Source organism: Haliaeetus leucocephalus, unplaced genomic scaffold, assembly GCF_000737465.1.
Source record: "Haliaeetus leucocephalus isolate CR32 unplaced genomic scaffold, Haliaeetus_leucocephalus-4.0 Scaffold93, whole genome shotgun sequence".
NCBI classification, from domain to species: domain Eukaryota; kingdom Metazoa; phylum Chordata; class Aves; order Accipitriformes; family Accipitridae; genus Haliaeetus; species Haliaeetus leucocephalus.
The window spans coordinates 971,286-992,625 of NW_010972529.1; the positions used below are offsets into that span (position 1 = coordinate 971,286).

The 21,340-nt window shown below is 44.0% G+C and overlaps 1 protein-coding gene across 5 annotated transcripts in view; it reads left to right on the forward strand.

The window, feature by feature from the left end:
• Positions 1–15,426, forward strand: part of TIAM1 (T-cell lymphoma invasion and metastasis 1) — a 156,299-nt gene extending 140,873 nt beyond the window's left edge. For all 5 annotated transcript variants that reach the window (XM_010585274.1, XM_010585275.1, XM_010585276.1 and 2 more), the window contains 10 exons: positions 115–240; positions 1,923–2,031; positions 4,184–4,363; positions 4,491–4,609; positions 6,397–6,505; positions 8,055–8,113; positions 9,079–9,181; positions 9,916–10,003; positions 10,867–11,039; positions 13,015–15,426. In XM_010585274.1, the coding sequence (XP_010583576.1) occupies positions 115–240; positions 1,923–2,031; positions 4,184–4,363; positions 4,491–4,609; positions 6,397–6,505; positions 8,055–8,113; positions 9,079–9,181; positions 9,916–10,003; positions 10,867–11,039; positions 13,015–13,499 (1,551 nt within the window). In that variant the 3' untranslated portion in view covers positions 13,500–15,426. The remainder of the gene's footprint in view (positions 1–114; positions 241–1,922; positions 2,032–4,183; positions 4,364–4,490; positions 4,610–6,396; positions 6,506–8,054; positions 8,114–9,078; positions 9,182–9,915; positions 10,004–10,866; positions 11,040–13,014) is intronic.
• The last annotated feature ends 5,914 nt before the right edge of the window (positions 15,427–21,340 follow it).

The following is a 21,340-nucleotide window of genomic DNA, read 5'->3' on the forward strand; positions in this document are numbered from 1 at the left end:
TTTTTCCTGACATCACACTAATTATACAAGTGGACTGAGAATTACTGAAGTTCTAGAAAATGCAATTTAGCTGTAAAGTGATATTTTCAGCATCTTGCTTTTTTCTCTTATTAGCTGGATGTTCTCTTTGGGAATCTGACTGAAATGGTAGCATTCCAGGTAGAGTTCCTGAAAACTCTCGAAGATGGAGTAAGGCTGGTTCCAGACCTGGAAAAGCTTGAAAAAGTTGAGCAATTTAAGGTAATCTCATTGCTTACATTCTGAGTAGTCCTTTAACACTGTTCATCGTATTTGTCTGACTACTGTCACTGTTCATGTAAAAATCTACATCTAGTTACACCTGAGATTAATTTTTAGCTAATACTGGAGCTGTTTGAAAAACATCCCACTACAATTGTAGTTTATACTACATTTAGCCATACAAAGCACTAAAAATCTGTAACGCCATGTGCTTTTAGATGCTATTCTTGCTCTTCTGCCAGATTTCTTTTCTTGGGCTGTCAGGAAAAGCTAGAAATGGAAAGTTACATAAAATCTTTGTTCTAACAAGTCTAATATAGTAGTTCAGAAGCCCACTAGGGCTACAGATCAGAACTGTAAGTTGAATTCTGTATTTGGGCTTTTGATGCATAGCAGAACTATATGCCAAATACTTCCAACTATCTGCAGATGTGTGTCAAAGGTAGAAATGTAAACTAAAGATATATGAGCTTCATTTAAAAAAAATAGGAAGATATGGAAACAGAAATTTTGTTTTATTTCTAATGCAGTCATGTACTGGATATATGGCAAGTAGCTAATACAATGTTTTGTCTTTGGTGAATTTTACTCTTGCTTTGAGCACTCACCTTGGTAGAGGACAGGATGTCTTGATGAATAATAATAATAATTCCACTGGGATTGCTCTTCAGCTAACATACAGCACTGGAAGAACTACTGAAAGAATTTGTCGTCTTGTGCATGTTTGGCTTTGCCATCAGGTGCTTCTTTAAAATAAGCATCAATCATGAACACTGCCCTCGCATAACTAGAACACAGCTTTTCATTTGTAGGAAATGTGCCCTTAATGGAGAGCACAGAGACACTTTTTTTAGTAGCAGAAGCCTCTGTGACCACTGTGTGCTCTGAGTTTGAGAGGAGTGTGGAAGAAGCCTCCTTACGGAGAAGACTCTGTCGTAGAAGTACAGGTGCTTTCACCTCTTTCCAGAAAAAGAGCATCAACTTCACTTTCAGTTCTATCCTATGGGCGTAGTCTGAAAGCAGTGTGCAAAATGGGACTTCAGGGCTTCATGGTTTCAGTTCTGCAGTTTGCTTCCCTCTGCTGACTGTAGGCAAGCTGTCTGTGTGTTGTCTCACCCACCCCACCCCATGTTGTTTTGTTTTTAAGTGGGTAGCGGAGCAAATGCTTGACTGTGGCGTAGACATCTTAGGGAAAGATTGTTTGGCCCTTAACACAAACTCATTTTCAAGAGAGTGAAGACTTTGGTGTGTTTGTGCAGAGGCATAACAGTCTTGCTTGCAGCTTCTTGCATTATCCATACATTACATGATCCATTACAAAGTCAGATACATCTAGTCCTTTCTGTGGCCTCTGGTCAGTAAGTAGATCAATAAGGTTTTAAGCTCGGGCATTTAAATATAGTTCTGGAGCTGTGAACCTACTTCCCTCTATTGTCAGTGGTGTCTCCAGACAGTCCTAACTGGAACTTGGCTAATGATGTTAATCACATATCCTGAATCCAGACACCAAGGCTAGGCCTGTTTCCTTCTAGATGGTGTGAAAACATTCTAAAAATCCAGTGTCCTGTCATCCAAAAGCTAGATGGAAACTTCAGGTGACCTGGCAGAAGGGAAAATAACTTGCTGGCTTTCATGTGCTTCTTTTCCTAATGCCTTTTTTTTTTTTTTTTTTTAAATCCTAGAAAGTGTTATTTTCCTTGGGTGGATCCTTTCTTTACTACGCTGACCGGTTCAAGCTGTACAGTGCCTTCTGTGCCAGCCACACAAAAGTCCCCAAAGTACTGGTGAAAGGTAAGAGCCATGTGCTGGACAAATAGACCTGGACATGCAGAGAGAGAGATGTCGCAGCAACATGTTCGTTTGGGCTGGTGCAGGTTGTCCTTGTGGATGACGAGAGGTGGCCATTGCACCCCAAACAGTGCAGGGCAAGTTGTGGTGGAGAAATGGGGGCACACATGTGCCTAGTTGTTCTCCAGCAGTCTTTGCAGTAAGGAAGTTAAGTCCATCTGGCCTGAGAAACTCGCAAAGAGGTCTCTGTCTTGGGTGTTCTTGGACCACCATCGGTGTAATGATACCTGAGTAGCTCATTATGAGAGATTGTTAACCTTGCATGTGGTTTTCCTCCACACGCTTAATTCATTCCCCCTGACATGTTCAGTTTCTTTTCAGTCATGTGGGGAGTGGAAAGATTTCATAAATGGGCGATGTGGCATGTGCTAATGGATCACTGTGTACTTTGGAACCAGGAGTAGTGACGCTTGTAATGACCTCTGGATCCTTCTATAGTTTGTGCCGTGAATCCTTGCTAGTGACAATCCCACTGAAGCTCCGGCCAATGTGGTTGAATGCTGACAGCCACTAGGAAAGGATCAGCCTGGGAGAATGTTTTATGGAAGCTGTCTAAATATTTTAACTTCACCATGCTCTCTCTCTCCTCTCTTTTTCCTCTCACCTTCATTCCAGTTTGCCTGAGAAGTTTCCATGTATGAATTCCTAGTAGAGCTTGGCTTGCTGAGATGGAGATAAATTAACTGTGGTCTGTCTTAGAAATGCTCATGGGCCTCCTTGCCTTGAAGCAACGTTTTTTCCCCTGTGAAAGTGTTAATCTCTTAGAGTTAGCAGTGCTTCATGAAATTCATTTTTGGCCAAGACATTAAATAAACAAATAGATCCAGTTGTAGGAGCAATGCCATTAAGGGAGGGGCTCTTCTTTTCAAAGAACATCTGGATGCCTGACAATCAACAGTTTTGGGTTTTTTTGTTTCTTGGTTGGTTTGGCTTTTGTTTTTTCCTGTGCGCATTTTTTTTTTTTTTCATTTCTGCTTGTAAACTCTTATTTACCATGCTGCAAAGAATACTTGGCAGCTCTGTGGAATACATGAATAAATGATTTGTTGCTAGTCACATCCATGCTTGGTTTCAGCATCATTTTGTTAGACCTTAAGGTTAGGCTGTAGACTAGGTAGATCTGGATGTTTTGTTTTGCTTTTTCATTGCTGACTCTATTTATAAATGAGAAATGCTTGTGCTTGAATTGTGGCACAAACAGAACTTAAAATTTTATTCCGGTGATAAATCTCTTAAAAAGCCTGGGAGTGTATTTAAAGTGTAATTTGGTGACCTCAGCTGAGGTGCAGGTGGTTTCTGGATTTGAAATTGAAGTTGCTTTATTGAAATCAGGTGACTGACTGCAAAAAACCAACCCAACTTCAGCAGGGGACATGGCTCTAATAAAAGCAATTTTGTGGAATTGTTCTTGCACTAAGTAACTTGTATGTCTAAAAATGCCACGTTCTCCATACTTCCCTCCCTGTACAAATTTATGTTCTAATAGAGGGACCAACAGAGACATTGGTATTTTTATAAATTCAGTAGCAGTCAGGTAGAAGAGATGATAGCAATCAGGTGTCCAGTTTGTCTGTGCTCCCAAAATACGGTGTAATGTCGTAAGTTTACTGCTTCCTGCCTCCTTACTAGCTCTTGATTTTTTTGTTGTTGTTCAGTACTGCATTTTAAGGTTTAATGAGGTGACAATAACCAGACTCGCCAATATTAATATTAGCCTGTCGGACTAGACTTATGAGTAGTGATTTCTTACAAATATCCAATTTAAGCCTTTTTTTAAAGGAAACAGATGATTAAAACAATATATACTGCTCCAAAATAGTTGCAAGGCCAGAAATACTGTGGATAGTGAAATCAAAAACTGCAAGTATTGGTATGGTAGGTGGGTGCCTGTTGTTAAATCATATATAGCATATCTGTGGCAAAGTGTCAGTAACTCAAAACCTGAAGTGCATAAATCTAATACTGTGGACCTGATAAATCTGCACTTCCTTGCAAAATGTCTCTGGATAAATGAATTTAAAGCTGGAAAAGTCGCTTTGTCAGGGCAGCTGTTATGATTTTTGATTTATCCAATTGCTTCATTTTAATCTTCCAGCCAAGACAGACACTGCTTTCAAGGCATTTCTGGATGCTCAGAATCCCCGACGGCAGCACTCATCCACGCTGGAGTCTTACCTCATCAAACCCATCCAGCGGATACTGAAATACCCTCTCCTGCTGAAGGAGCTCTTTGCTCTGACTGATGTAGAAAGTGAAGAACATTATCACCTTGATGGTAAGGAGCTAACCTACATTGCTCTTCCTTGTTTAACCTCTGATCTGGAACCCTCCTCCTCCCCCTTCCTCTCAGAGGCTTAAAAATACCTTTTATCTCTTCCCCTATCTCTCTGTCTTTCTTATAGTGGCCATAAAAACAATGAACAAGGTTGCCAGCCACATTAATGAAATGCAGAAAATCCATGAAGAATATGGGGCAGTGTTTGACCAACTCATAGCAGAACAAACAGGGGAGAAAAAAGAGGTAACAGATGATCAAATTGAAGAGAATCAGGCTGTTATTTTGGTGCCTGTAGCATGAATGTTTAAATTGTATCAAATATTTACCTTTTGTGCTGTGTCATTTAAGTGGATTGTGGTGCAAACAGATAAATCCCAATCCAATTCAAAAACTGCTTTTCCATGCATGGTTCAGTGTACCATGGTTCATGGACCAATGTAAAGAAGTAGTGGATTCATTCATCAGCGTTGTGCTTGGGTCAAAGTCACATCACAGCCTGCAGTTCACTATTTCGATGTCCATGTCTCGGCTCTCCTCATTCCACATAAATAGTTACCCCACCAGTCTGAGTGGACTGGCATGCTGAGGCAAGTCTGTACTTAGCTCTTCAATCACTTTAAAGAGATCAAAATGTGAGGTGTGGTGTGTGAGAAACTGCTGTTTCTCTTTTAGGAAGTATGTTAGTGGGCTTTATGTGAGAGAGCTTTGGCCTAGATGTCTCATATGGCACATCTGCAAATACGTGAAGATCCAGTGTGGCTCAGTCCTGGCTGACCAACTTGGAAACCAGTGGAAGATGTCTTGAAGTTTCAGACTGAGACCAGGACTCTCCATTTAACAATAAAACATGGGTCTGCAGTCCAGCAGTGCAGTGAAGGAGTGGTGGGCAGTAAGGGGGGAATGAGGTAAGGTCGAGGGGGACTCAAGGAAGAGGTAGACACACTAAAGGGCCAATGGGAACAGCGATGTGGGTGAAGGCTGGAGAGAAGCATGACAGTATGAAGTAATGGTAATGGGGTTTTGCCAACAGTCAGGATGAAGAACAAACATAAGACACATTGGTCTACAAAGCAAAGGAGGTTTGGTATTGAGTAGTGTTGAGGAAGCTTTGGGTGTGAGAGCTGGATAGCAGCGGTGGGGAGGGAGGATCAGATGGTGGGTAGAGGGCAGAGACTAGGGTTGGTGCTGGCAAGCAGTGGTGGAGCGAGCATGTCAGGACATCTGTTGGGAGAGCAGTCATGGTTTGCTGTTAATCTGGAAGAGAAGGCAGTAAACACATATCTTAGTGTTGCTCTTGTTATTGGGGAGACCTCAGGTGGTTGTGCTGATGTTATCTGTAGCATCCTTTAGCAAAAGTCAGACTTCACTGAGAGGAGGGTGGAGGAATGGGATAACATGGCCCCTAGACTGGGGATAGTCCTCGATTTGTCACTCTGGGAGACCATAAGTCAAAGTGAAAGATCTGGTTGCTGCAATATTAGTAGGTGTCTCCCAACAGTTGTTAGGAACTCCTTTATTAGTCCATTTCCAGCAATGTGGTTTCCACAGGTGAGCCTTTGGGCAAAATCAAGAGCCACAGCAACTGTGGTGAGGAAGTGCTTTGACTGCTTTATGTGATGCACTCTCTAAACTTTACCCCAGACTGTGTGTGTGTGATGGGGGCTATGCTTAAATGTTCAAACAAAATAGAAAGAAACTAGTAGGGAGAAAGATGGGCAAAGGAGGAAAAAATGCATGGAAGACATCTGGGTTTTGCCCTGATTTCCCACCAGGTTACGAGATCTGGACTCTGAGTTTGACTTCTCCCAATTTATGCTCATAATTAAGGATTAACATGCATCTGTTGCCAACTGTCACAGTCTGTTTGCACATGCTTGCAGTCATCTGATTAAATATTTCAAAAGTTTGCTTGTGGGGCATTTGTTTGTTTAAGAATAAAGTTCAAGCAAGTTTTCTTGAACTGAAAATTCAAGTAAGCTTTCTTGAACTGATTACGTGTTGTGTCTTTGTGCATGTGTTTGTGTTGGCAGGTTGCAGACCTTTCAATGGGGGACTTACTCTTGCATAATACAGTGATATGGCTGAATCCTCCTGCTTCACTGGGAAAATGGAAGAAGGAACCTGAGCTGGCAGCATTTGGTTTGTATCCTAGTAATCTTATTTCAGATGCCTAAAAGACTGTCGACTGTGCCTTGGCAGATATTTGATGAAGGTAGTTAAGCATTGCCTTCTGCAAAATTGGCTGGAACCTAAAACCATATTTGTCTCTTTGCTGCAGTGGTCAAATTCTGTTCTGCGTTGATCTAAATCTGGTGAAGAATTTGGAGATGACTGCTATAATAGTGCAAGAGTTTCTTAAACCCATATCCAAGGCTATGAATTGAGGGCTATATAGAAGGGTATTTGTCTCTGAAAAGATACAGTTCTGTAGTCTGATCAATGCCAAGTCACTCTACTTCCCATCCTGTAGAATGGGGTTGGGGGCTTGAAGACGTTTTGCCTTTTTCCTTTGTGCCTTTTGCCAGAAACGACTTGTATATCTAAGCTTTAAAAAGTGCTTAAAAGTTAAGCCAGGACTCCCAGTGAGTTGCTTTGGAGTGGTCTGTCTCCCTCCGAGTAGTCTATCTTGAGTGGCCAAACTAGAAATTGAAACTGCTGTTGGCATAGATCTCAAGGTCTTTCCGCTGTGTTGGAGTATGGTCCCTTGGAAAGGTACATGATCACTTGTATTAGCTAAATCGTCTCTCGTACTTTCAGAATTATATCAAGTAATGCAGAGCATGCTAGCTTTTATTTGTTCCAAAATTTCTTTATACGCAACGGGCTTTTTCCTTGTTGTTTCCAGAAGGCGATACTGGTTAGGAAGCCAATGAGTTTTATTTTTGCTTTTGTTTTTTTTGCCAAACAGGTAATGAATGAAGACTCTTTCAGCTTTGCTCTGGAAGAGCATATGAAAATTGACTGCTTTCCTGTAAGCTGGGAAAGCACCTGGTCATACTGTGAAGCTGAGGGCCTCATGAAAGCTGTTAGGAATGTGCAGCAACTCTTAATTATTCCAAAAACCTTTAAACTGGTTTCATAAAATGTCCAAAATTAAGTGTCCATGCAATTCAATCCTAAAACAAAGGGTACATTTGAGGCCTGAAGAAAGATCACAAGGAAAACTGGAGTCTTGAAAAACAAATTCCAGCTCCATGTGGATGTTATGTGGCAAAAGAGGAATTGGATTACACCTCTGCCTGTGGGTGGTGTTTGCTTTTTAATTTGGCATAGACTGCTGTCCCACCTGGGAGGCATTCACATTCTGTTCAAGCTCAGTCTCATCTGCTTGACTGGCTGCGTGTAGCTGGATGCTGCTCATTTGTCTGAGGGGAACTTAGCCAGAAGGATTAAAGTTTTCTAAATTTTTGTATAGAACTTTTGCTGCTTGAATAGTTGTTCCAATAACTGGTAACTCTTAAGTTTCAAGCGACTATGAAGTAACTTGGTTTTGTGTACTAAAAGCAGTTAAGCTTGGGTTTTGGGGGAAGAATATGCAAGAGGGCTGGTAGGTTTACTCCTGCCTTCCCTCCCTGAGTCAGGTGAGGGCTGTCTCAGGAGTTGAAAGGTCTGTGTGCTACAGGTATAGGGGACACCTGTTCCCAGCCTTATTGACTACATGGCTTTTGTTTCTAACTTTCTCCTCTAGTGTTCAAAACTGCTGTGGTCCTTGTATACAAGGATGGTTCGAAACAGAAGAAGAAACTTGTAAGTTGCATGGACTATTTTGGTGATGCTGTGTGCATTTGTGGTGCTATAATCAAGATTTGCTTTCAATAAAGCTGTGGTGCTAGGCTGTGCTTTTGCATACGTGATTCTTGTTCCCTGCCACACAACTGAGGTTTTGAGTAAGGCCGAGTGGCCTGCTGTTTGGCCTGGGTGCAGTGCTCTGCAAGTGTTCATTTCGTTTATCCTTTGCTCTCTGCTGGACTAGTCATTCCTGTGGCCTGCCCCATCCATTCCATGCTGTGGAGTGGACCTTCATGAAACAAGGCGTCAACTTGAATATCTCTCTTGTGTTTGACTCTTTGATTAGTCTATATGAATCAAATCTGAGAGCTGATGCCTGTCAACTTTCTTAGTGAAACACAATGCCCTTGCTTCAGTTCTGGCTGTTGCATGCCACTGAGCAAGTGCTGACTGCTCTTAGCTAAATTTGGTGTGCCTACAGTATGTATCAAGGAATCCTGCTGGAGTTTGGGATTAAAAGTTAAAGCTAAGCTTGACAGTAAACACATGCCTTGCTACAATAGGGAACACAGTTTATAGTATTACAGAAAACTTCTTGATTCCCACATATAGCATAAACCAGAGTGTGATTTGAAGTGCTTGTGTGGTTGTTTTCTGAAGTCAGCTGGCCACAAAATAACTTTGGAGTGTCTAAGGCAAAACTTACACATGTTTGAGTGTATGTGCATTTGGAGGAGAGAATGCAGCATTGGTCTCCAATGACTTTTGAAGGCATTGGGTCTAATGGTTGGTTTTGTCTAGGATTTAGCAAGACCTTCATAGATAGCCACATCAGTGATGCTGGTTACTAAGATGTTGTAGTGAGAGAACAGGAATTGCAACAAGTCTCTAGCTGGACATTCTCAGTGCAGAGCAAAGGAGACTTTTGTGTCTGACTATCCCAAGGTGTCTCATTTCCTAACAGTATTTTGAAATTCTTCCAGGGAGGATCACATAGAGCTTCAATTTATGAAGACTGGGATCCGTTCCGCTTTCGCCACATGATACCTTTAGAAGCACTGCAGGTTCGAGCGTTGGCAAGTGCAGGTAATGTTCCCGCTGCCTGAATTTGGCAGGGTTCTTAATGTTTGGTCTGGGGGCATTCACTGACCGACGTTTACTGTTGGTACATGTGTATGTAGCTTCTGGGGCCTGAGCAAGGAATCCACAACCTCAACATCCATAATAGCCCTGGAGAGAAATGAAGGGGCAGAAGCTCCAGTTGTGTATCTCCAGCTCGTCAGTACTTTTCTGAAGCCAGTCAGGGTTCTGAAAAAACAGGACAAAGTTGTTGTTGACTCTGGTTTGTGCTGTTCCTCTTCTGGAGACTAGAAGGAAATCTTGCAGCTGTGAGACAACAGAGCTAGTAAATTTTTGTTCTTGTCACTGATGGCTTCATGCGAAGCTTATAAGAAAAATTTCAGTTTTAAACAATTTGCTCCCTTTCTAACACATAAGTGAAAGTGGAAAGAACATAGGAGGTAGCTGTAAAATGTGACAGTACTCTGTGGAATACCTGAAAAGCTGGGGAGGGGAGGTTTCATATTTTTATGGGACCGAGTGCATATAAAATACTACTAGATTTTGGGGAGTTTAAGTGTCTATTTCATGAGTCATTTGCCCACCGCTGCCTTTCAGCCATGAGTTCATATTATTTGCAGTGTATTATCTGTTGTCCCAGATCGTCTTAAACCATTCTTTCAGGATTAGGGAATAAATACCCTAATCGGGGTTAAACATGAGAAACTGTTGTATGAAGTGCTGCTTGCTTTTCCCTTTAGATGCAGAGACCAATTCTGTATGTGAGATTGTTCATGTTAAATCTGAATCTGAAGGCAGGCCAGAAAGAACGTTTCACCTTTGCTGTAGGTAAGTGCATTTTTGTATTTTCAATGGCAGCTATGTCTCTGGATCCCAGCTTGCCTACGCCCTTCCCTTTAAGGCAATCTGGGAATAGCCAGTAGGGAAAGTGGGGAGAGGGTATTAAAACCTTGCTTCTGGCAGGCAGAATTTTGTAAAATCTATTAAAGGCATATATTTGATCAGCTTTGCACCTTATGGGAATATCCTTAACTACAATTTTCCTTTCACAAATTTACATCCAACTCCAGCATTGGATCTTCATGTCAGGTAGCTGCTCAAGTGTCTTGTTCAGCTGGTACCTTTCATGCCACGAAGTTCCAACCTCTGCTCTTACAGCACTGCCCTTTCCTTAAGTAATCCTGGTCCATCTTCATTGTGGTGGTTGCCCTGATGTGTTTTAGAGTCCAAATAAAAACTTAGTACACAAGTTCACGAGGGTCTAACGGAGCTGATACCAAGCCAATTCCTACTACTAGGTAGTGGAGAGTTGCAGGACTTCTGCTTGGTATGTGTTTACAGGAGACAAACTGAGATTTAATTAGCCACCATAGGTCAACTTGATGTTTATCAGACAAAGAGAAATGCATGGTTGATATTGGAGGAAAAGAAAGCCTCAAGAGGGGTGAATGGCTAAATATTTTGTTAACGAACAGTGTATTTGTTTCTTTGGATGTCCATTGCAATGATTATAGATTCACCTTTGCTTTGAAAATACTGTATTAAATTGAGTCTTCTCTGGGGGAAGTGCATGCCAGCCAGTTTGCACTGCCTGAAATTACGGAAATGGTCATTATTTATCTCCTTTACAGTGAGCTTTTAGCAGTTCCCAAGAGATAATGCTGCCTTTTGTATTCTTGCCTGTTTTTCAGTTCACCAGAACACAGGAAGGACTTTCTGAAGGCAGTGCACTCGATTCTGCGGGATAAACACAGAAGACAGCTTCTTAAAACTGAAAGTTTGCCCTCATCCCAGCAATATGTTCCTTTTGGTGGAAAAAGATTGTGTGCTCTAAAAGGTGCAAGGCCAGCCATGAACAGGGCAGGTACTGTAGGGCTACAGACTTTCAAGATCCCAGTAACCCTAGCACCGTTGTAGGACATGTGGTGGTGTCGATGTTACTTGTATATTAGGATTAGCATTCTCTCCTGTGTATGTAAAAACTGCTGGTTTTCCATGCTTCACCTCCTTGAGAGCCTTAAATTGCCTCTATTTACCTTGCTTTGCACTCAAGGCTCAGCTTCAGAGCGGTCCTTCTGGCATGGAAGGAAGAAATGGGATTCCTGTCAATACTGATTGGCTGTGCACTTTAATCTGGAAACGGGTTTCAGCTGAACAAAGCAGAAGCCTGCTGCATATTTCTTAAAAGCATGTACAGAATTTTGAGCTAACCCTAGCACTTTTAAACTAAGAGGCACAAGAAAAATCAGCTCCCCTGAGTCAGTGGCTTGGTTTGAAGAGATAGCTTCGTATGTCCTCCATTTTAGCCTTTTCAGCTCTATTGCTAAAGGGCATGTGCTTCTACTTCTCACGTTTTGAGAAGCATGCATTTGATACTATTATTTTTGTAATGGCCTGTCCTAAACCATGGATTTTCCTTTTCAGTTGACTTCAGGCAAAAGCAATGAGAAAATCCCAGGGAAAAGCAGGTTTTCATTTTCAGAACACTAGATGATGGAGGGAAGGAAACATTTGCTGCCAACTGAAAAGTACACAGCACCGCTGCGTGTTTTGTTATGGTCTGTTTTGGTTTTGTGTTGGTTTTTTTTGTTTTTCTGCTCATTAGATCCAGCAATGTAGACAACCAGGCTTTCTGTTCCTCTTCTGTAATGGGCAGGCCAGACCAATAACATTCGCAGCATGGCTTCTCACTCGGGGTGTTGCTAGCCATCTGTCTCAGACACTTACAGTTGTAAGAAAGAAGAGTCAAAGGATAGCCAAAATGCAACTGTTTTACCACAGTGCTTCCTCAATCAGCCTGTGGGGCTAATCTGTTGTTGATGCCAAACCATCTTTCGGTTTGGCTCGTTGGTGCATTTGCATGATGAATTCTGCAGAGATTAAATTCTCCTCTTAGAGTCCAGACCTCTCACTACAGTAAAAACTTGCAACTGCTGAGCTGTTGTACTTAATGCATGTTTTGAGGCTCAGGGATATTAAAATGTAACCCCATCCCCAAGCTAGAGTTTAATAAATGCATACTGAAAGTGCTAAGGTGCTGTTTAGTGGAGGGGGACAAACTATAACCTCGGAGTTCACCTGCTTGCCGTGGAGCTATGTGTGTATGCACGTAAAGCACTGGAATGCCTGCAGGTCCTTCAGCTGCAGGATTCGTCTCCTGCTTTGCCTCACAAGCCTCTTCTGAAGATGTTCCAACACAGAAGATGTGAATTTGTTAATGAGGCCAGTTGCTAAAGCTAGTAGACCAGCTGATGCTGAGTAAGGAACTTCTGAAAGTTTTTCTGGTTTGGGCATTTTCTTCCCCTCCTGAGTAGGGAGGGAGCGGGGAAGGGAGTAGCAGAGCCTGGACAGGGAACTTACTTCCCCATAGATAATGCAACAATTGCAGCATCTTCAGCACCAAGGTAGCTGCTCGGGAACCTATAGCGTTGCTCTTACCTGAGACAAAGCAATTTCCTGTACCGAGGGGTAAGGCTAGTTGGTTTTTGCGGTGTGCCGACAGCAGGGCACTGCGTGTGAGAAGCTGAGCTGAACAGATGCACATTGTGCTGGCTGGCTGGCTGCCTACCGCTTAGGAGGAACAGTAATTGTGGGCCATTATCCCAACTGTGGATCTGAGTAGCAGAAACTCCTTTTTCAGCTGGAGAGACCTGTGCTGAGGAGCTGAGTGAAGTGTGACTTGCCCGCAGGGAGGATGGCGAATGACTAGGTCATTCATGGGAGACTGCCTGCTTTGTGCCTAGCGGTGTTAAATAAAGGGCCCCTGGAAGACTAGCTTTTTAAAGAGAGTTGTACCGTGTGTAAAAAGCCTGTGGGGTTTTATCTTTGTGTGTGCGCAGTGTCAGCCCCAAGCAAGTCTCTTGGGAGGAGGAGGCGGCGGCTGGCCCGAAACAGGTTTACCATTGACTCAGATGCCGTCTACACGAGCAGCCCTGAAAAAGAGCCCCAGCAGCCCACGCACAGTGGGGACACTGACCGCTGGGTAGAGGAACAGTTTGACCTTGCTCAGTATGAAGAGCAGGAGGACATCAAGGAAACGGACATCCTCAGCGATGACGATGAGTACTGCGAGGCCATGCGAGGTGCTGTGGCTGACCGAGACCTTCGGGAGCGGCTGCAGGCGGCCTCCATCACGAGCAGCCAGCCGTGCTGGGGCGACCGCCCGCGCCCGGCCATGGACACGCACGCCTCCAGGATGACCCAGCTGAAGAAGCAGGCGGCCTTGTCCGGCATCAACGGCGACATGGAGGGCCACGGCGAGGAGGTCATCTGGGTTAGGCGTGAAGACTTTGTCCCCAGCAGGAAACTGAACACGGAGCTCTAAACCGGTCCCCTTCCCCATGCGTAGGATGCGTAGGTCTCCCCCTTCCGCCCTCCATCCCTCCCTCCCACCCCCACACACCGTGGAGAGCTGATCCTGATAGATTGCACACTTGCACACACCATTTCGGCAGCTGAATTGGTCCGAAGCCATGCGGCCACACTTTAGGCAACTGTAAAACGCTCAAAACCTGGAACGGAATAAGCTTAAGGTCCTGTCTTACGTTACCAAGGGCTTTCACACTATTTTATTTATTCTAAAATAATCAGGGGCTGAAATTAAGTATGGGGAGGATATCATCACTGGAAAACAAATCACTCTGGATGTCTTAACCTACGTGCAGCGAACTAGCTTAAACAATAGCACAACGAACAGAGGGTTTTATAGCCGTAAAATCTCAGTCGTAGGTTCATCTCCATATTGAGGAAACTGCCTTTTTAATGTGTACAGTTGCAGTATTCTTATTACTTTTCCCTCTTTAAATGTAAGAGAATATACGTGTATTTTAGGAATGTGTGAGGAAAGGTTTGGGATTTATGTTGTGTTAAGTCCTCTTGGTCTGTGGCTGGTCTAATTTAATGTCAATGTTGGAAGCTCTAGTTTTACAGAATATTATAAAGATGCCAAACTCTCTTAAAAGAGACCCAAATTTAACACTTGAAGAAATATTTTTTTGTATTTTACCTGAGATGCAGGGGCACAAAGGGATAAGAGTTTTACAGCGTTAGCGTAGCTCCACGTCTAGGATACAAGGCTAGCTTTTTGCAGAGGGTTAGGAATGGTGGTTTTATATTAAAATATGAACTGGAAACACTTATTTAGGTATAACTTTCTTCAGGAAAAAGATTATTGTATATGTTTGAGACTGGAGTTTAGTTAGATAATAAAAAGAATAAAATAAAATTACATGACAATTGCAGTGGACCAAACTGATCCCTGGTGTAACCTTGCTGGAGCCAGTGTAGCAACATCACGGATCCGTTTGGTCCACTCTCTCTGGCAGAGTTTGGGCTTAGGGGACAGGGAATTCATGGCCAAAAAACTGACCTCATCCACTTTCCTACTGTGGGTGAAACTAGTGTATTTTAATTCCTTTATAAAAGCTTTTCCACTGCAATAGAGTATGAACAAGTTCTACACAAGCAAACCTCTTTAACATTTTAAATCTTTTATTTAAACATCTAAAACAGGGTAAAACATGACTAAAATCTTGTGGTTTTTAAGTAGACTTCCAAATACGAAACACAAAATAGCACTTTTTTTTTTTTTAAGATTTATATAGCTTTTCCCATTTCGGTTTCACCTATAGGAAAAAAGGAAGATTATATGATTTTTTTTTTGTTGGTATCTATTGATGTTTGACACATTAGTAGGTACTTTGAAAACCTGAAATTTTATAATAGCTTTAGGATTATATTTTATAAAATCCACTCTGACTATATTTTAAAACATAACAAAAATTATTCCCCCCAAAAATCCATCACTGTCTTTGTGTCCCAGCTAGCATTCTTCCCTTGCCCCCTACTTTCTGGTTTCTGGTGCACTATACTTGATCTTATGAAAGCTTTCTCTATTAACTTTTTGCTATCTTCTGATTTCTTTTCGTAAAAGCTTTAGAAAGGTTTCTATACCCTTTGTATTATCACATCATTGTTTTATATCATCTACCTGTCAGTTGTGTCCCAGTGTATTGGAGAAGCGGAGGTTTTAGCTGTCCTGTGCTGTACCCAGCGGAATACAGTCAGTGCTGAAATTCTAGAAGGCTGGTACTGGGAAGGTACCGTTGTTCTTGTACATAATGTCATGACATGTCTATGTCAAAGGTTCTTATATATTTCTTTTATAAGCTGAAAGAAGGTCTATTTTTATGTTTTTAGTTCTATGAATGGAACGTTGTAAATGCCTGTCAGAAATAAAATACTGGGAAAAAAAAAACCAAAAAACAAGACAGTAGTATGTGTACGTGTGTGCTCCAAGACAGGTGCCTCTCTCAGTGGAGGGAAGCAAGTCCTACAGTAGATTAAGCTGTTGAGATGACTCTCCTGGCTTTTATAACCTGTAGGGAATCTCCATAACTGTAAGTTTTCTACCCTTAGCAGTGTGTGTCCTGTATTGTGTGCAGATATTCCCTTAGAACAGGTTCAGCCTGTCTTGGCTCTGCTTTTTGGTGGGGTCTCAGCTCTGGGGTAAGTAACTGCTCCTTTGGCCAGGATGTGCTGAGCTTCAAACTGTCCCATGTGAAAGGTTGGGGCAGGCTTTTTGGCCTCCCTTCTCTCCTACTGAAACCTCATTTTTATTTATTTATTTTCCCAAGGGAAGGTCCAAGCCTGGAGCCTTGCCTGTGAGAGGATGGAAAATGACACAGACAGGAGATCAAATGCTAAAGGCATGTTATTTGCCCACAGTGTGCCTATTTGACATGCACTTTGGCACAAAATGAAGCTTTCCTTTAGTGGGACTGCTGACTTTAAAATGGCATGTTCAAGTCTGTAACTAGCAACGCTGTTCCCCAAATCTGTGGAACTGCATCAACATCTACTGAAACATGAGTGCAAAGTGTGCTAATGCTTGCTTGTCTGCTCAGCAGAGAGCAAATGTGAACAAGTATGACCTTCTATTTTAAATGTCACAGCCTTCTTTTGATGGGTTCACGCATTTGTCTCCTCCACAATTTAGTTTTTACTAGCTACTGCAATGTTTCCAGCAACTGACTTCAGCTTTCAGATTGTATACAAAGCTGCTTAAAAGAGTCTATCCTACTGCAATAACATCATGCCTTGCATGAAAAATTCATATTATTTGGCTCGTTTATCACATATCAAGCCTTACACAGAAGGTGTGATAGGTGGAAAGTGTAATGCTATGGAGTAGTTCTTGTATTCTCACCTACCAGTTGCTGTAGCTTAGGAAAGAGTCCTCAGGTAGGGCTCGGCTCATATTTTGCAGAAGTGAGAGTTGCCATTTTCCTTATTGCGTCCATAACTAGTCATGCCTGTTTTCTTCTATGCTGGTCACAAGGAACCTTAAGTGCATATTTTAAAAAGAGAGAGGAAAAAAGTAGCAAATTCTGGAAGAATTCCAATTACGTTGGAAGAGCTCTCCAGTCTTGCCGTGGCTGGTTGTTTGGTCAAACCCCCTCCCCTTGGGGTGCTGAATTTTAGTCCAAATGTAAGGAGCGCACCGTGGGTTGGTGTTTAGTGCAGCCTGGGCAGGAGCTTCCATGGCCTGTGGGTGAGACCATGACTTGCACCACTTTTCTTTAGGGGAACTAGGACTAGTGATGTACGTGCAGTTGGGTCATGTGTGTGGATTCTGGCAGATTGTCCCTAAAACACGGGTTGGTGGACATTAGGGAACTGGTTTACTAGAAAACAAGGTGTTATTGCCAGAGCTGCGAGAAGAGCCTTGTACAGCTCTTTGGTCTTGCCTGCAGTAGAACAGCAGTGGTCTTCTATGAGGAGAGTACAGGCACCCTGTAGCACTGAGGTTTGGGAAGTACTTTTCTTAACTCTAGTTTTACCAGTCGGTTGTTTTTTGTTGTCTTCTGTACCAGACCTGCTTTGCTTGCACCCGCTTCAGGACAACACAGGAAACGCTTTGTTTCTGAGGCTGTTGTCTCTGCAAATAGCATGTCAGGAATAGCATGACCCCGCTCCCTGCACGTGGCTATTTTAAATGTGGCCAGATAATCGTGGAGACAGCAAACAGTGCTTCCCACAGCTCATGTTCCCATTCCCCGTGTCTTCGGCAACTTGCTTTCCTTTTAATTTTATTCTCAACAGTTGCTGAGGTACTTCTGCTGAACACTAAACTTGTGTTTCTCAATCCTGTCAATTACAAGACCTGTCATGGATGTTGATTGAAGACTGTCAGCGTGTCAGTATTACTGAATGAATCCAGTCCAGTATTTTGGAAGCTTGCTGTGGCTTTGCCTCATTCTGGGGGGAAATGAGGGGAAAGAAAGCCTTTGAAAAATTGCTTCCTGTGTTTCTCTTTTCCTTCGGCCACATCCTGTTAATATATAGTACCTCTGTGTGGTATGTGGGCATGAGCTTGAGTAGGTTTTTGCAATAATGAAATCTTACAGCAGCCTTAGGGCCTGGGTAAATTGTTCCCATTTTAAGCTCGACAAATGAAGGCAGGCGGAGGATTACACACAAGGTCACGCAGCAAGCCGGTGCTGGTGAAAGGCTTACAGAAGGCTGTTTAGCCATTAGTCTGGATGATGTTTCCTTTTTGTTAATGTGAAGGAGTAATTAGCTGTAGTAAGGAGTCCTTTCTTGTGGCAGAGTAATAAAGTGATCAGAAAAGTCACACAGACTGCCTGGGCAGCAGGGATTTGTTTGTCCGTTACGTACAGCTGTGGTATCGAGTTTGCTTTCTCCTTTCAAGTCTGTGTTTCCAATCAATTTAAAAAGAGGGGGAGGGATGATGATGAGTTAGGGAATAATTGTAACTAATGAAGTATTTTCCAAAATAAAGCCATGGTTTCTGTGGCTGTTCCCCTCCACACACTGATGTTAGAGGTGATGCTGACTGCACACAGCCTCAGGGGAATACGCCTGGGTATGCCTGGAAGGGGAACAGCTTGTGCTGGCTCTGTCCGTGGCGGGTTTCAGCACCCACTTGGAGAAAGCTCTGAGCAGCCTGGTCTGATGCTGGAGCTGGCCCTGCTTGGGGCAGGAGGCTGGACCGGAGACCTTACTGTGGGTCCTTCCCACCTGTGTTATCCTGTGATGCTGTGACTCCTCCTCTGCACCCCTCCATGGCTGGTCACACAGGATCAGCGTCAGTTTGTTCGCTGGGTTTCTTCCAGTCAGGAACAAACTGCAAAATTTATCTTGAATTTTGTGTCAGAAGCTGAAAATGCTGCAATGAAACCAAATAGACAAACTCCCAGGAGATAAAGCTTGGTGACAGTCTTCCATAGGAAATGGCTGGAGGACAGATCTACTGTGGGAGTGGGACAACTGAAGAGGCTGTAGGTCACCTTCTCCTGATCCTCTTGCCACCAGTGAGAAGTGTTTGGTGCAGATGTAGATATATTTCCTGGGATGCCCCAGGTCTAGTAAACACAGTAAATAGAAGTGCCCTGTTTGCCACTAATCCTGGGGTCCTTGCTGCAAAAACCTCACTGGACTTCTATCCAAACTGTGTTTGGGTATGCAAAATAATGTTTTCTACTCCTCTGTCTTCTCCCAGTTTGAAGCAAAATATTTGAAATGAGAAAATCTCCCCTTAACCCCCTGTTTTGGCACATCAGAGTTAAAGGTACTACCCCCCCTCCTCGCAGAGCCCAGTAGGCGTTTGAAGTCAGCATCCTACTCAGAATGTAGCTCTTCTGAAGGAGGGATCTCTTGGGAAGGGTTGACTACAAGGGGCAACGGCGGGTAGGGTATGCCTCAGGGCTCCCCTACAGACGTGCCCAGTGTCCTGCTTCAAACAGCACCCACAGGCATATGTCTAGGGAAGGAGAATAGAGCAAACGTTTGTGATACTTTGACCTCTGCGCTCCCAGCTCCTAAACACAGGCATGTGGTGCTGTTTCATGGTGTAACATCTCAAGGCACTTCAGAAGATCCCAAGGTCAATTCAGCTGCGCGCACGTAGTCTGGAGTAACGCTTCCTTCAGACATCTGAGAGGTCCGAGACGTCTATCTGCATGGGGGTGCAGGAGGACACAGGTGCTTCAGGTGAGCTAAGCTGTTATGGAGGAGCAGCTGCAGTATGGTGGGTAATCCTGGGGCAGCTCAGATGGCATTAAAGGCAACTGAATCCCATGCTGTGGGTTTAGTAGCTCTCCAGTGACTTCTGCTCCAGCAGGCTGTCCGGTGTGCCCTTGAAGCCAGGTAAGCTTTTTGCACCCAGATATCCTCTGGCAAGGAATCTCACAGATCTGGTACCCAGACAGGGATGTGCCACCTTCTTTTGCTTGTTCTGAATTTTGATCCCACTAGTTTTATTTGCCACCTGCTGACTTTTTACATGGGAGGAAACTGTGAAGAGTCAGTCTCTACTTACTTTCTCCACATAATCCATAACTTTAGAAACTTCTGTCATATTCCTCACAGCCACCTTTTTTTTCCAGACCGAACCCTTTCAGGTTCTCAGAGCCATTAATCCGTCTCATTGATGCCACAGGACTTCTCTTCTTACATCCCCAAAAGGTAATAAAAAGTATGAAGGTACAACAGTGAAAGAAAGTAAAAATTAACCATCATCTTGAATATGTTGCCAGCAGGCCTGACAGGCATTGCTAGAGTGGTTAAATTTTGCCAAGCTCCGCGTCTCTCTAGGGGATGACAATGGAAGGCACAGAAAGGAAATGGCATGAAAATGGTGCATGGTATATGCAGCAGTTCCTGTAGCAGTAGCATCTCTTGCAGCCAAGTTAAAGTTCGCTACTTAAGGTAGGATTATTTTCAGCTTGTAATGCTACCAGACTAATCCAAAACCTTCAGGAAGTCAGTGAAGTAGTGAAATGAAGAAAGAGAGTCAGGGCAGCTAGCAGAAAGCAGCACACCACCAGAAGAGCACGCACACAAGCCGTGACAAGTGGCTCGTATATGCCAGCTCGCTGTGCGCTTCACTGCACTAGCACTGAAATCCTTCCCACTGCTTTGGCTTAAAAAGCCTCCGCTACCACAAGCCAACTGTCTCTGCGTGAAACAGAGGAAGACAGAGGGAAACTTCCTCCTGCAGTTCTCCCGCAATTCTGTGCACAGTTTGGAGAGGCGAATACCGATGCCATTTTTGAGTGCTAGGACAGGCTCCAGTAGTCTGTGCTAGAGAGGTGTGCCGGATCCCTGTGCCACTTCTATGCAATTAGCTGATGACCCGTACACAATCACACATCGTTACAACGGCCAAGTAATCTGCTCTTGGGGAAAAATTGTTTGAAATGAAATAGGTAACCCAAGGAAATAAGAAATAATTAGAAATAGCATATTGAAAAAAAGAGGGAGCAAGAGGGCCTGAAATTAATTAATGTTGCAGGAACCGGATCAAAGCCAGAAACTGAGACTCATAAAGCTGCAGAGAGCTGTGAATAGAATATTAAGTACATGCTACGCTGTCTACGAAAGGGGAGCAGGCTCTGAATCAACACCTGGGGTGCTTGGAGTGTGGTAAGGAAAAAGCCAAGTGCTCTTCCATGCCCAAGGGCCAACACGCAGCTCTGTATTTTTAAAAAAGCGCTGGACAAACCTTTGGACTCACTGCGCCTGCAAGAATTGCTCTAGGCCCCATCTTGCGCCAGATGCTCTCCTGCTTCTCAGGCCCCCGAGGCTCCCCCACGTTAATTCACGGGGTAGCACGTGGACACAGGAGCATTTCGGTTGTGGCCACAGTGTCGGGGAGACTAGGGGAGCTGCGCAGCACAGGCACAGGCTGTCCTGGATCAGCTACTGCCAGTGCCGGAGGGTAGCTTCTGGCGCTACCTGCTAAATCTAATCGGGCAGCCGCAGTTCCAGCAGCTTTCCTTCCAGTTCCTGGAGAAGCCGCCCATTGCTTTGTGCAGTCGTTGGGGCAGTCCAGCGCGAGTCCTTGCTGCGCGGGTTTCCTCCACGGACCCTCAGCGAGGCTCTTGGCTCTCCTTCCACGGCACGGGCCGGCCCTGCGCGGTTGCCCCCGGCGTGCCGAAGGCTTCGCCCCGCTCGGCCGAGGCAACGCGCCGCACAGCACAGCGGCCGGGGCCTCCAGGTGGTGTCTCGGCTCCGATAGCTCTGCCGTGCCCGATGTGCTCCCAGCGTTTTGTGGCGGAGAGCTGGTGGGAGGCTGAGCTGACGGTCAGCCGCCGCGTAGGAGCCCGCGGGTGCGGTTGCGTCCCGATGACACGGCGCGAG